The sequence below is a fragment of the Prionailurus bengalensis genome, chromosome A1, assembly GCF_016509475.1.
Source record: "Prionailurus bengalensis isolate Pbe53 chromosome A1, Fcat_Pben_1.1_paternal_pri, whole genome shotgun sequence".
NCBI lineage: Eukaryota > Metazoa > Chordata > Mammalia > Carnivora > Felidae > Prionailurus > Prionailurus bengalensis.
Genome location: NC_057343.1, coordinates 192,308,323 through 192,322,913, shown reverse-complemented (window position 1 = coordinate 192,322,913; position 14,591 = coordinate 192,308,323). Strand labels below are relative to the sequence as shown.

Below are 14,591 nucleotides of genomic sequence, written 5' to 3'. Positions count from 1 at the left end.
CCTGATCTATAGGTGTTTTCAATAGTAATCTTTCAGTAGGGTTTCTTTTCTGAACCTCAGAATATAGAAAATGATTTGAGGGACACCTAGGTGGCTCAGTTGGTTAAGTGTCTGACTCTTGATTTCAGCTCACAGTCATGAGATCAAGCCTTGCATTGGCCTCTGTGCTGGGTGTGGAACCTGCTTAAGATATGTTCTCTCTCTCTCCCTCCCCCTCCCCCGCTCTCCTTCTCCCTTTCCCTCTCCCTGCCCCTCCCCTGCTCTGGTGCTCTTGCTCTCTCTCTCTCAAAAAAAAAAAACAAAAAAAGATTTGAATCACCTTTCTTTTATAGTTCTTTTAAGGGTGGTACGTAAAGTACCATTCTAGATGCATAGGAAAGAAATTAAAGCATTATGACCTGACTCTCTTAGAGGGCACTGTCGAGTAGGTCATGGGTAGGTATCTACTGAGCAAAATGCAGTAGGACAGCATGCCTAGTGCACAGGTTTTGAAGTCAGATATTCCTTGGAGTAATCACATCATAGTATTGTACATGGAATTAAAATTTTTATTGTGCTAGGAATCAGAACAGTCACTGCCTCTAGGGATGGGGATTAATTAGGAAGGGGCATAAGGGAACTTTCTAGGGTTCTGGAAACATTCCCTGCCTTGATCAGATATTGTTTACACAGATGTACAGATTTGTAAAACTTGAGCTGAATACTTAATATTTGTGTTTTTCACTGGAAGTAAATTATAGCTTAATAGACATACATACATACATATATGGAGGCATGCCAGGTACTTATCCAAGTACGTAATAACTTCACTATTATTGTTAGCGTGTTTGTTTCTGGACGCCTTGATTTAAAATAAAACAAAAAAATGTAAATACTTCCTTACATACATACAAACATACATACATACAAATAACATGACTAAGAATGAGGTAAATAGCATTTCCTTTCAGACCACAGATTTCATTGCAAATATTTGAGAGCACAGCAAAAGATCATTACCAAACACAATTGTCAAGGGAAAATCTACTGGATCAATTCTAATTTTATGGAACTATTGAATCACTATTAAAAGATGCGCCTAATTTGTTGTAGTTGTTTTTCATGATGCTGTAAAAGTTTGTGGGTTCCAGAGACACAATCAAAGATGGCTTATTACCTGGGAAAGATGCCTGTACTTAAGGAATATGTACCCCAGCAACTACTGTTGCCATAGTATTTGTAGTATCGATGAATTGTCTTACAGTTCATATCCATGTTGAGAAATTCACGCTCAAACTGTCACAAAAACATGTTTTTCATTAGTCATCAGGCTGTTCTGACCAAGTAGACACTTTTGTGTGGAATCATTTAACATGAGTTAGGAGGATTGGTTTTTCAGCCAGACAATCTAAATTCAAATTCTTGCTTTAACACTCCAACTGTGTTTGGGTCGATGACTTAACCTCTCTGTTTCTCAGTTGCCTCAGCTGTAAAGTGGGGATAATAATAGCGCCTTCCTCATAATTACATGACTGTGAGAATTATATAGGTTCAGTAAAACATCTAGAACAGTGTCTGGCACATGGTAACCATTAAACAAGCATTTGTCATCAGATTTGCATGCTTTCTTTGGGCTAGCAAACCAATGGGTTTGTTGTGATTTGCCGTTGGGTTTTGTTCCGAAGGTGTGCCCGTGGTGGTTGATGAAAGTGATGTCAAACAGCTGAAAAGACCAAAGCCCGGATTTGTGGGAAGCCTGTGGTTCTCTGGCCCACTTTGGCCTTATTTCTGACTTACTCTCTGGTCTCCCTGAACCTGGTTTTCTCCTGTTAAATAATAATTTCAACTTTATATTGCTTGTGTCCCCTTCCAGCTTGCATCTCATTGTCTGGTCTTAAGTATTTGAGTCATGTTCATTATTATTGCATGGCTTGATCCCCAAGTCACAGAAGAGTTCTAGATGCTCAACTGGGATCCTCATTACTGATTCTGGTTGGAGTCATCACAGGGATTTAAGAAACATTGGTCTTGTATGACACAGCTGGTTTGCTGCAAAGGACTGTCACTCCTGTTAAGAAAGGTGGCCATGGGGGCGCCTGAGTGGCTCAGTAGATTAAGCATCCAACTTCAGCTCAGGTTATATCTTGTGGTTTGTGAGTTCAGGCCCTGCATCTGCCTCTATGCTGTCAGCGCGGAGCCTGCTTTGGATCCTCTGTCTCCCTCTCTTCTGCCCCTCCCTCACTGTTCACATAAACATTAAAAAGTCACATTCTTTAAAAACAAAATCTGACCATAGGTGAGGCTCTGATGGGTAGATGCATGCCAAGTGCACATGTGAAAATGATACGATTAAAATTGTGGTCAGGTGTTTGAAATTATCTTTCCTCTTTAAGGGTGTTTACACGTTCTCTTTTAGTCATCACTTTGGAGCATCAAGAACCACGTTACAATGATGTCCACGTTTTATACACAGCCAAAGCTTCAGTGACTCTCCAGATTCCTTCAAGTCTCTTAAGATATTACCTTCTCCATGAGTTTAACCCTTCCCATGCTTTTAAGAATCGAACCTGCTCTGATTCCCCCAACCCCCATACTTCTGATCCCCCTTTTCCTGTCTTTTAATCAGGGGGAGTCCTTTACCCCTAGTACTTGTCCCCTGTAACATAAGTGTAATATACTTTGGTTTCATATTTGTTATCTGTCTCCCCCTTCACTGCCTCTCACCACTGCCATGAGATTAGGCATCTGTGTTTCAGCTCACTGATGTATTCCAAATGCCCAGAACAGTAGCTTGGGAGGATCTGAAGGAAAACACAGACTTGTCAGGCGGTGGCCGTGCTTACACCATTTTAAGCGCATGCGGCACTGAGTACACAAGGATGGTAATTCTAAACACCTCATGTTACATTCAGGGAAAGGCAAGTCTTTGCCACATTCCATATGTGGTGGAAAGAACACTGGGCCTCACTCTGAGTCCAGACCCTAACCAGCATACTAATTAGAGCTGTCCTTGAAGACTTTCCTTCACTCCGTAGTACCTCAGAATCTTAATTTATGAAATGATTTTAATAATATTCACCTTCCAGGGTATTGCCAAGAATGTATTAGCTCATGTATCTAATGGTCCCTAGTACAAATATGTGTGTGTGTTTCAAAAATATATTTCCATTTAAAACTACCTCAGCTGGCACTTCATACTTCTAACTCTCAGAGATGGTGAGAAGTAATGGTCGCAATTATACTGAAATATCTTCCAGTTGATCAGAAATAAACCTTTTGAATGTAAGTATAAGGCGTATTATACATTGGAAGAGAACTTTGGTAATATCTATAAGAAACACTGTCCCCTCCCCTCCACCCCACTCCCCACACATACGCAGCTTGACCTAGCAATTCAATTTCTCAGGACTTCTCTGAGGCACATTTGGACATAGATGAAACATGCATGCTACGTTACTGGGGCTTTAAATAACATTCATATACAGGAGACTTGAATATTTAATCTCTAAGCCCAGTCTTTCCCCTGAATTCCAGACTCCTTTCAAAGTGCCTTTGGGACTCCACCCCCATGGATTCTTCTATGCATTTCAGAATCAACTTGACCTCTCTCTCTCCCCTCTGTACACTCCATCCACCACCTGCCGGCGAGCCCACTATTCTCCTAGTGTTCCCCATCATGACGAATGGTACCAACCTTCACCCAGCTGCTCACACCAGACCCTTGGCATTCCCCAGCTCCTCTCCTTTTCTTACCCTCACCCTGTGTCTCTGGCAGCAGCGAATGCTGTTAGCTCTACTTTCCAAAAAGACTTGAAATACAGTTGTACCTCACCAACTTCTCTCTCACCGCTGCTCCAGTCTGGGCTACTGCCCCCACCAGCCCCTGAGCAATAGCAGTAATCACAGGTGCCTGGTTTCTCTATCTGCATTCTTGTTGTAGTACTCTCTTCCTTACAGATCCCGAAGCGAAAATCGGACCCTCTTCCTCTGATGCCTCGGTTCTCAGATAGTTAACAGCATAATCAGTACCCTCCTTAGGATTTTCACAGTGGCTTATAAGACCCAGTGTGCACCCCTCTGCCTGCACTCCCAAATTGATTCTCAAACACTTTCCCTCTTCTTCGCTCTGGTCTAGCCACGCTGTCCTTCAAACTTGCCCATTGAATTCCCACCTCAGTGCCTTTGCATGTGCTTATACTGTTTCCTCTGACCAGAGTGCTTCCCCCAGATGTCTTCATGCTTTGCTCTCTCACTTGATGCTTTTGTCACAAATCTTTCCACTATAGAGTTTCTTCCTGACCATCCTTGAGACAAGAGGCTCCCGCTCATTATCCTTTCCTCCTGCTTGCTTGCTTGCTTGCTTTCTTTTCTTTGTTTCTTTTCTTTTCTTTCTTTCTTTCTTTCTTTCTTTCTTTCTTTCTTTCTTTTTTTCTTTCTTTCTTTTTTTCTTCCTAAGCCTTCTTCTCAAGGATAAGTTTAAAATTTCATTTTGGTTTGTTTATCTGTTGATTGTTTTCCCCAGTAGAATGGAAGGTCCAAGAAACAGGGCATCTTTTTACTGCTAATGTCATGAGAATCCCTGATAAGTACTTATTTGTTAAAATAAGCCTTGGTAACAGAAAATTATTGGAAACAACCTCAATGCTCATAACTAACATGTTGGCTAGGTAAAATATCATGTATCCATATAATTTCAAACTGTTTAACTTAAAAAATACAAATTTATGTATATTTTCATGGGACTATCCCTTGGCTATATTAAGTTGGATTCAGAATCTAACCAAGTTAGATTCAGAACAATAAAGAGCCTTAAATATGCCATTCTTTGTGTAAAAAGGGAAAATTTAAACGTGTGTGTACATATTGAATAAAGCTTGCATATTTATTCAACATTTCTATAAAGATAAAAAAAACTAGTAATAGTCACTTCTGTGGAGGGAAACTGGAAGTGTGAACAACAACAAAAAAGGTTTTAAATGTGTACTCTTAAGCTTTTTTTAAATACATGCACTCGTCTAGATTTTTCAGTAAAAATTGTTCAACACTTACATATTCCAATTCTTAGAAAACTAAACTGTGGAATACCTAACTTTTAAATTAATCCACATACGTGTTTAAACGGAAGATGCCATTCTTAGACTGTTTCACATAAACAAGCATTTGTTCTTACAGATGAATTTTTATAAGAAAAAAAAGTGCTGATTGTTAAATCACAACCGAAAGTGATGAGTTTGTTACAATTGTCTAAATTGTGCCAAATATTAACAAACCAAGACTAATGGGCTATCTGGATGGCTGATGGAAAACAAGCCTGGAAAGCAGATAGTTTGAAATCAGAGACCTCAAAATTAACATGGCTAATGGAAAACTATTTTCGTGCCAAGATAATCCAAAATGACTGTGATTTCACACAAACCCTAGACACTGTGATGCAGCTGTGGGGGAATGCAGTCCTGCTATTTACATAAACTGGTTAGATTCGTACACAGTGATGTGATTCATGTTTACTTGTAAATGTACTGGAGATATTAACATGCAGCATCATTATCAACAAACCCTAGCTCCCGTGAGTTGTCTTATTGGTCTTATTTCTAAATAAGATGGTAGTTATTCATTGGGCCATTTTAAGTCATTATTCCTTTTCATAATTTACAAGGTGTCCAGGTGGGCCAGAGTATCTGTCTGCAAACTAGTCTGTCCACTGAGCTCATTCAGCACCAGCTTTGCCACCAACCCTGCTTAATTTAAACAGGCTGTTATGGCCAGAATGCTTGCTGTGTCTTCTGCTGAAAAATGTGTTCTCCTTTTTAATTGTCCCTTTGTCAGAATGGCCTTCCATGATCAGAGTGGATCACTCTCCATCCTCTCCTAAGGAACCCTCTTCATTTCCTTCTTAACACCTAACTTAGATCTAATGGCTTAATCTGTTGGCAAGAGTATTGTCCATCTCTCCCATGAAAGTACAAGCTTGAAGAAAGCAGAAATACGATCCTCCTCCTTCATTTGAAGACCTACGTATCTCTAGGACCTGCTGTGGTACTTGGAACTTAGTGGCCAAAATATTTTTTCTTGCTGAAAAAATAGATTGTGATGGGGAATTCCCTTTGAAGGCCAGGTCTGTGCTCTGCCATGTTTCTTCCCTCTTATGCGTAACTTTACAGACTTGCACTCATTGGCATCCCTATAAATTCCCTTATGGAACAAGATATTTATAAAGCCTAGTGGGCAGAAGAGTCTGGCAAGCAGGAGTGAAATGCATGCCAGTACCTCCTTGTTCTCAACTCTACCTTGTTAGCAGAGCAGATCATAGTCTAAAATTTTACAGGCCCAAAAGAAAAATCATCAGGAAACTTGGTGGCCTTATATGTGTCTTTAGAAAGTTTACTAGTTATTTTAAAACCAGCTCTCAAAACATAATGCATTCCTCCATAGCAGAATGATAATGCAGATGCTCTAACTATTCTCTAGGTATCTCTTTTATTTGGGGAGACAAAAGGACAACATTTGTTCTTCTCCTGAAGAAGATCTCTGTGGAAATAAAAACACTGAGCGCAGACAAATGAGGACTTACAGCAGTATTAGATTCAAATATGTACTCAGCCTCACAAAGTATGCCAGCTGTATGGGGTTCTGCCCCAGGACCTTCCATCCACCTTATAGCAACTGATGAAATCTAAGAACTGGGGCAGTTTGAGATTGGCTAGTAGCTATTTGGTGTCAATTGGATTGAGGAAGGGAAGTCAACATGTATGAAATGTATGATCACTTGAGTATGATCATCTTTCTGTGTTAGGATGTCAAAGGTTTGTCAAAGAAGTGGGGCTCATCACTCTGAAGCTTAGTGTTGGTGACCTTAAGCTGAATATATAATTCAGCTTCCTCAGGAGCAATAGCTACAGGCTTCAGGGGCCAGCTAGTCTGGCCTGGCTTAAAGGTCTTTGTAATGACTTCACCATAAACTTGGGATTTGTACAAATCCTCCAGTGGCTCCTATGACTGGTGTTGGGCATTTGTGAGTCCATTCAGAAAAGCTTCATGGCTATCAGAAAGTCACTAAGCTATTGGTGATGGCTGCAATGGCAACAGGGAAACAAATAGGGCTATACACCCTAAGAAGAGGTCTTGTGGAAGGATACTGTCCTGAAGGCTGACAAATTAGGATCAGGCCTTGATTCTCTCGTGTTACGTGATCCCAGGTAAGAATGTTTGAATGTGTGAGACCATGAGACTGCAGCTTTCAAAACCATGCTTTAGTAATATGTGCATCCAAAATGACCTTTTTTGGAAACTCAGCATCTATTATATGTAGCAGCTACTTAATTAACCCATGATGATATTTGGTTATTATATTATGGTATTACCTTGACTGTAGTTCCTTCCTATCTAAGGGCAAAACAACAGTAAGTTCCACTGTATTCATTCTATGAGAAATACAATTCCCTTGCATTTTGTGTGCAAGGCATAGATGATCTATAAGTCAACTGTATTTGTTTATAAACAAATGAACACTGAAAATGGGCTCATAAAGGAATAGAATAATGCTTTAGATCTAAGCCTACTTTTGACATCAGTATAATCACATGTGTATTTGGCAAGGGAGTCAAACTGTGTAAATTTACTTTCTTTTACTAGTGATCTGATAGATTTGTGTTACTGGAGGATGTGCATTGGTTATGTTGTTTTGGCTTCATTTTTATTCATTGAATAAATGTATGCATGTACGCACATGTACACACACATATTTTATATAATTACATACACACATAAACATACCGTTGTTTAGTTGCTCCTGGAGTTCAAAGTTTTACATACTTAAAAGCATTTAGGATATATTCAGAGAGATTACACACATCACTGTAAAATATGCTGTGTAACAATTAAAGAGGTTCCCAAAGACTGATGGAAGGTCCTAGTCTTATGATTCTCAAGAAGACAGTATTGGGATAGAGGGACCCCTTTTTTAAAATTCACATGCGCAGTACAATAGATATAGATGCATGTAAGCTGAGATTTCTTTCTCATGGCAGAAAAGATACCTGCATGTTTAAAAACCAAGACACCAAAGGTTGTAAAGAGCATAATATTCAGTATCCTGCTGAAAGAGGATGGTGGAAATGGAAGCACCAGTGTAGGAAAGCAGTGAAAATGTGAAGGATGACACAGTAAAAAAAATATGACTCTTTCTCTCTCCCTCTCCCTCTCCCTCCCTCTCTCTCTGTCTATACACACACACACACACACACACACATACATATACATACACATATATGTATATATATATTTTTTACTCTGCCAGCCTTCATATTTATATATGTATATTTATATATACTCTATATAGACACGGGAGGAAAATGGGTGAGCCAATGACTGGGCCAGAGATGTATCTCTATGTTAGATCTAAATTCACGTTCTCAAAGCATGGTCTCTGAGCCACATCTATCAAAATCATTTGGTGCTTGTTAATAAACACAGGTTCCTGAGATGCCCTACTGAATTAGGGCATAAATGCACCTAGGAATGTGCATTTAATCAATTACCCTGGAGTGGTTCTTATCCACTGCGAAGTCCAAAAGTCACTCCTAATGGAAGACTGATAACAGTACCTTGCAATGTGTTCAGCTAAGCAGTGATGTCCCACAGTGGTGTCCCACTGAGGGCTTGCCGTATGCCTAGGGTCCTTTATGGCAGGGGCTAGGGGAGGATCCAGGTTTTGTGAGGCCTGAAGCCTAAATAATTTGGGGGGATGTTTTAATGGGAAAAATAAACTTAAAAAATTATAAATACAAACAAATTAAAAACATGAATATGTTTAGGGTGAGAAAAGAAATCATTAATTTTTAGGGGTGCCTCAGTGGCGCAGTCGGTTAAGCGTCCGACTTCAGCCAGGTCACAATCTCGTGGTCTGGGAGTTCGAGCCCCGCGTCAGGCTCTGGGCTGATGGCTCAGAGCCTGGAGCCTGTTTCCGATTCTGTGTCTCCCTCTCTCTGACCCTCCCCCGTTCATGCTCTGTCTCTCTCTGTCCCAAAAATAAATAAACGTTGAAAAAAAAATTAAAAAAAAAGAAAGAAATCATTAATTTTTAAAAGACCTATCATAAAATCCAGAAAAATGATATTGTTAATAATTAACTGACATACTTTTTCCATACTTTTTGGTTGCATAGCCATAGATCGCCTCTTCATATGACAGCTGTTTAGCACTATCACTTTCTTGTATAGACAATAGAAAGATCATTGCTTCCTATGGCAATTTCAACAGAACTGAGATTTTATTACTGCTGATGGTGATGTGTAAAGCATGCAACTTTACAAACAGTGCACATAACCTGCAAACGTAAGAATTCTGGTTCATTCTATTTTCCATGATTCCCATAAAAAATAAAAACTGTATGGAGCACCTATAATTTTATATGCTGAATTGGATATATTCTTGTCAAGAGAGAATTTCTGTTTTGACTAAGTGTCAGTGAGAATTGGATCTCACTTGAAATTTTACATATCTAATGATTGAAAAAAAAAGTCCAGCTGGCATCTGGCTCTTTACTACCCAGATATTTCTGGTGCTGGCCATCACAGGATACGTTTACATCACAAGGTGCACTTGGGTTCTTTATCTTCATGACACCATACTCGGTGAGTTGGCACCAAGGGTCGAAGAAGAATTTCTGGAAGACATTGCTACATGAGGAAGACTAGAAATAATGTGCCCTCTACAAGGAATTGTCTGCAAATGATGTAAATACTTATTACTGTACCCAAACTATATGAACCCCCAATTCACCTTCCTGTTAATTGGACCTCCAAACTTAATGTAAATCCTCCAAAGCCACCCAACATAAAGGGAATTTGAAAAATACGCAGTCTTAACTAGTTGTAATTAAAACATCTTAACTTTAGCCCATTTGACAAAAATTGTATGGTGCTATTAATGTATTACTAGGGTCCCTCCCAGAGTCATGAAAGGAACCTGGACAAGAGAGGACTTGAAACTTGATTCCCTGGAAGGATTTCTACTGGGGAGGATCAAGAAGAAACACAGATTGGAGACTATCTTTCTTTTTATATTTTTATCATCTCAACATGTTTCAGTTTTTGACTAGAAAAATTAGTGTACTCAGCATATCTAAATTTTCCCTTTCTCGGCAGGATTATTGGTAACAGATGTATGCATTTCCTTATGTTTGGTTGGCTTCGCTTCCTGTTGTAACCATTCATACAAAATTGCTCACTCCCTTCCCTGTTCTTTCCTTCTTCCCTTACCATCTGAGTTGCAGACTGGAGTATTCTGTTTTACGTGGCTTATTTAAGTAGGCAGTTGGTGTGGTAGAGATTTAAGAGCCCTCATTACATACAGAATAGGCCACTACATCGTTCACGAGGGGTCCGAATTCTGATCCCCACTCAGCCTTTAATTTGTTGTGTGACTTGAAAGAGAACTACTTCTCCTTCCTGGCTTCAAGCTCCTCAGCTAGTCAGTAAACATGGTGGTCAATACCAGTGGTCCCTAGGAGCGCAAGAGTCCTGCCAAGCCCTCAGAGAAGCTCTGCTTTTTTGCTGTTGCGTATTCTAGAATTTGTTGCAATCTTTTTCTCTTGCAGTGGTCATACTATTAAAAAATATATTGAAGGCCAGTTTTTAGAGAAGTAGTCCCAAATGCTTGGAACAACCTATGGAGGTTTTTTTAATTAATTAATTTAATTAATTTATTTTATTTATTTATTTTTTTTTTAGTAATTATAACTCCATCATAGAGCTCAGAACTTGTATTTGTTAAAAGTTTGTTTTTGAGCCTGATGCATAGTCAAGGCTGAGGGAGGATTATTCTGGACAAGTGGTATGCAACCTTGTCTATACCAAATTACATGGGACACTTTAAAAATGCTGATGCCTGAGTCCTACCTTTGTGATTATTATTTAATAGACACCTATTATTTAATAGGTGTTTTTAAAGCCTCCATAGCTATCTGATATGTATCCAGGATTGAGAAACCCTAATAGAGACAGTCCCTGCATTTCGTCAAGGTATAACAATCTTTGTATGAAAAAAAAAGTCACAAGTGTGATATCCGTATCTCTAGAGTCTTCTAAATATTTATTGAACATGTTGTTTCCACTTTATAGCTAAATTATGTAATTCCCACATTGGTTGTGGCAAATGTCAAAGAAAAAGCAGCTGGTGTGGTGGCAATATGTCTAGCTTCTGTACTCTTATTTCTCATTGTTCATCATACCTACTAGAGTCTAGTACAGTTATTCTTGTCCTTGCCCTGCTATAAGCCCTATATTCCTGCACAAGTTGGTCAGCTCTAGGCTTAAATCAGCTCATTCATAAAATTAGTTCATTGGAGTTAAAGGACCTTGCAGATACGATTTTACAATTATGTGATCATTTCTTTAATTTATAGAATATGTTTTAATAGGAAATAAAGGCGTAATTTCCTTCAAACTTATAAAACATTCTTTCTCCTTCTAAGGGATCTTGGTGTGTAAAAAAGTTAGCGAGAAATGACTTTGTTGCATTTCTATGTTGTTACAATACAGCCCTGATCTATAGAATTATAAGGAGCTGAGTTACGAAATGGAGATCCTCTTGTAGCGTAAATTTCACTGCTTGGTTGGGAACCCAGTGCTTTGGAAGCCTAAGTGAAAATGTGCAGGGATACTAAAAATTAATTTTCCTGTGGTGTTGGACTTAAGCTTCTATACACTCCCAGATGGCAGAGGATTTCATATTAGATGGGAAATCATTCATTTGTCATTTATGTATTTGTTTTTTCACTCATTCATTCCATTCACATATATTTAAATAAATATTTATATTAGGACCTGATTTTGGCGCTAGGATAGTGTCCAAAACAAGACAGATGCCATGTAGGACTTCATTGAGCATTTCCGTTGATCATAAATAAGAATTCACTAGGCTTTTCAGAATACCAGTGATGTTTAAAGGCCTTGAGTTCTCAAGGGGATTTTTAGATTTTATGTGTACATTTTAATGATTATCTAAAAACTATAAAGTAATCATATTCCAGCCCATCTGGAAGATGAATTAATAACCAACGATGTGATTTCAGAGCCCACGTTTTGTTTGGCACCATGGTCACTTTGGTACTGCACACAACACATTTCATTGATCTTGACCAAGATGAAAATAAAAAGAGGCAAGCTTTATTCTTAGGGAATGGAGTATGCTTACGTGAAGGGCAAATGAAGTAAAAAATCCCAAAAGAAATGTTGTGCAAGTATTTGAATAGAGAAAAGCAGTAGGGGCCATTTTGTCACATGGCTCATGGCAGAATAGGGATGATAGACTGAGAAGATGCTGTGTTAAAGTCCTTGGTACCACATTATGTCACTTAGTTTTAGGAAATCATCAACCTTTGTAGAAGTCAGTTATTGTCCATTTTGATTGACACACATTGGTTGATTTGTTCGTATTTAATTTTAAATTCAGTTTTGGTTTTAGAATTTTATTGAAGTAAGTTTACTTAGATTTGTGTTGATACTTAAGCAGTAGTGGTAGGAGAAAGATCTTTCATGTCAACAGCAGAGTTTAAGGAAAGCTTCCTTACTTTAAGGAGGATTAATATATTACTTAACTTTGACAAATATTTTTCTAACTTATCTCACTGTGCTGTAATCACTACTTAATGAGTTCTTTCCTCCCATTAACCTGCAAGCTCCTGGAAGGCATTTTCACACCTTCCTTGACTTTGAGCCTCTTTAATGTTTATTAAATAAGTGAATTGATTGATCACAATTGGAATCCTGTAACTCCTAAGGACTAATTCATCATGTAATGAGGTTACTGTTAAGGGAGGCATTTAAGCACCAGCTACCATTTGAAGATTTCTGAGTCCGGTGGGGCTTAATCTATGCCCATCAGCATCACTTTGAACTCTGAAATAGGGAGAAGATAAAAATTGTTACTTTTCCCCGACTTTTTGTCAGTACAGAATGACTGCATTTGAGATCATTTAGCACCCCCCACACACACACCAAATAAATTAGTTGAATAGCATTTATTATACCACCGCGATGAACTGTTGGGGTTCATTTATTTTCTCAGACAAATTCTAAATTTTGCCCTCAGGACTTTGGTAGGCGGTTGAGCATCTCCCTCACAAAGAGGTTGGAATTCTAAGAATCATTTGGAAAATGGCTTCCTAAGGGTCTCTTCCTCCCAGGGTATGCGCACCTGTGGATGTCTCGGTTTATACATCATGCAAGATGACTGTGTAAAATGAGGGGACTAACACAGTGTCCAGAGGAGATACTTTTGTCCAGGGGAAACTGACTTTTGGAGTTGTCAGGAGGATGGAAACGTACAGACGGCAGCCAGCCATATCTCTTCATCAGTTGATTTTTTTCTTTCTTTTTTTTTTTTTTTCTTCCTCTCAGCAGTTTAACATGAGTGCGTCTCTCTTGCCTTGTCTATTTCAGATGCCTCAGGAACAGTACACACACCACCGGAGCTCCATGCCCAGCTCTGAGGGGCCACAAGTATACAAGGTGGGCATTTATGGCTGGCGGAAAAGATGCCTGTATTTCTTTGTCCTACTCCTGATGATTTTAATACTGGTGAACTTGGCCATGACCATCTGGATTCTCAAAGTCATGAACTTCACAATTGTAAGTAAAAACACATGTTTCTTCAGCCCTTCTTGGGGGAAGGGAAGGGAACGTGTGGACAAAGAAAAAGGAATGTGGAAAAGTAGTGGTAGTAGGATTCAAAAGATCTTGTAGCCTGGCATTTGGTTAAAAGTATTTCTGTTCACATTACTTTTGGGGATCCACCTCTATCTCATCTCTAGTTCCCAAAGGCTGGTAATTCAATTTGGAGGCATTTCCCTCCTTTACAGTCTCTCATATGGTTTCCCTTCATTTTGATAACCATGTCTGTGTATCCTGTAGTTTCTAAGCCCTCTGAGTAAATAATGCAGGAAGAAATATGGGAAAAATTCAAAGTACTAAGTTTTCCCAAATTTTAGTAGTGATTATGAAAGATTTTGTGAAGTGGAGGGTAGAAATATCTGAGTAAAATGAGGCTTTGTGAATTATTTAAGAGTTTTAACGGTCTGTATATGCCGGGTAGCTCATTACTATGTTTAATTGAGATTCTCCTTGATTTTTAGAAGGGCAATTCTCTTTGCCATTGCCAGAGCAGGATGGAAATGAGAGCAGAGCCATGTTTCATTTTTTGTAGTAAAAATTGTGTTTATGCTTCTTTGAAGAAATTCTTGCTATAGGTACTTAAGGGTACTATGCACATTGAACATTTACTTGTTGAAGTTCAAATGAAAAGAAAATCCTGGAAATATGATTTCTGGAGTCATTCTGTGGGTTTTTTCCCCCTTTAGATTTCCTAGAGATTCTGGCATTGTAAGTACTTTCACTTTTAGTGAAAGCATAGTGGATAGTAATCTGCTGCCTTGAGATTACTTTCCTTTCTTGTGATGTCAAAGGTAAATAATTAGATTGGCCATAAAAATAAGTCCTATTGTATAGAGCAATTTGACCATATTACAGTAAGTTACCAGTAAGATTTTCATGTGAAAATCCCAAATAAGATAGTGGATTTTTGCCTTTTCTGGATTATAAAGTTTATTTTTA

General features: G+C 38.7%; 1 protein-coding gene across 3 annotated transcripts in view; it reads left to right on the top strand.

Annotated features, from left to right (window-relative positions):
• SGCD (sarcoglycan delta) overlaps nt 1-14,591 on the top strand; it is a 564,070-nt gene that overhangs the window by 178,358 nt on the left and 371,121 nt on the right. For all 3 annotated transcript variants that reach the window (XM_043597493.1, XM_043597502.1, XM_043597487.1), the window contains exon 2: nt 13,422-13,610. In XM_043597493.1, the coding sequence (XP_043453428.1) occupies nt 13,422-13,610 (189 nt within the window). The remainder of the gene's footprint in view (nt 1-13,421; nt 13,611-14,591) is intronic.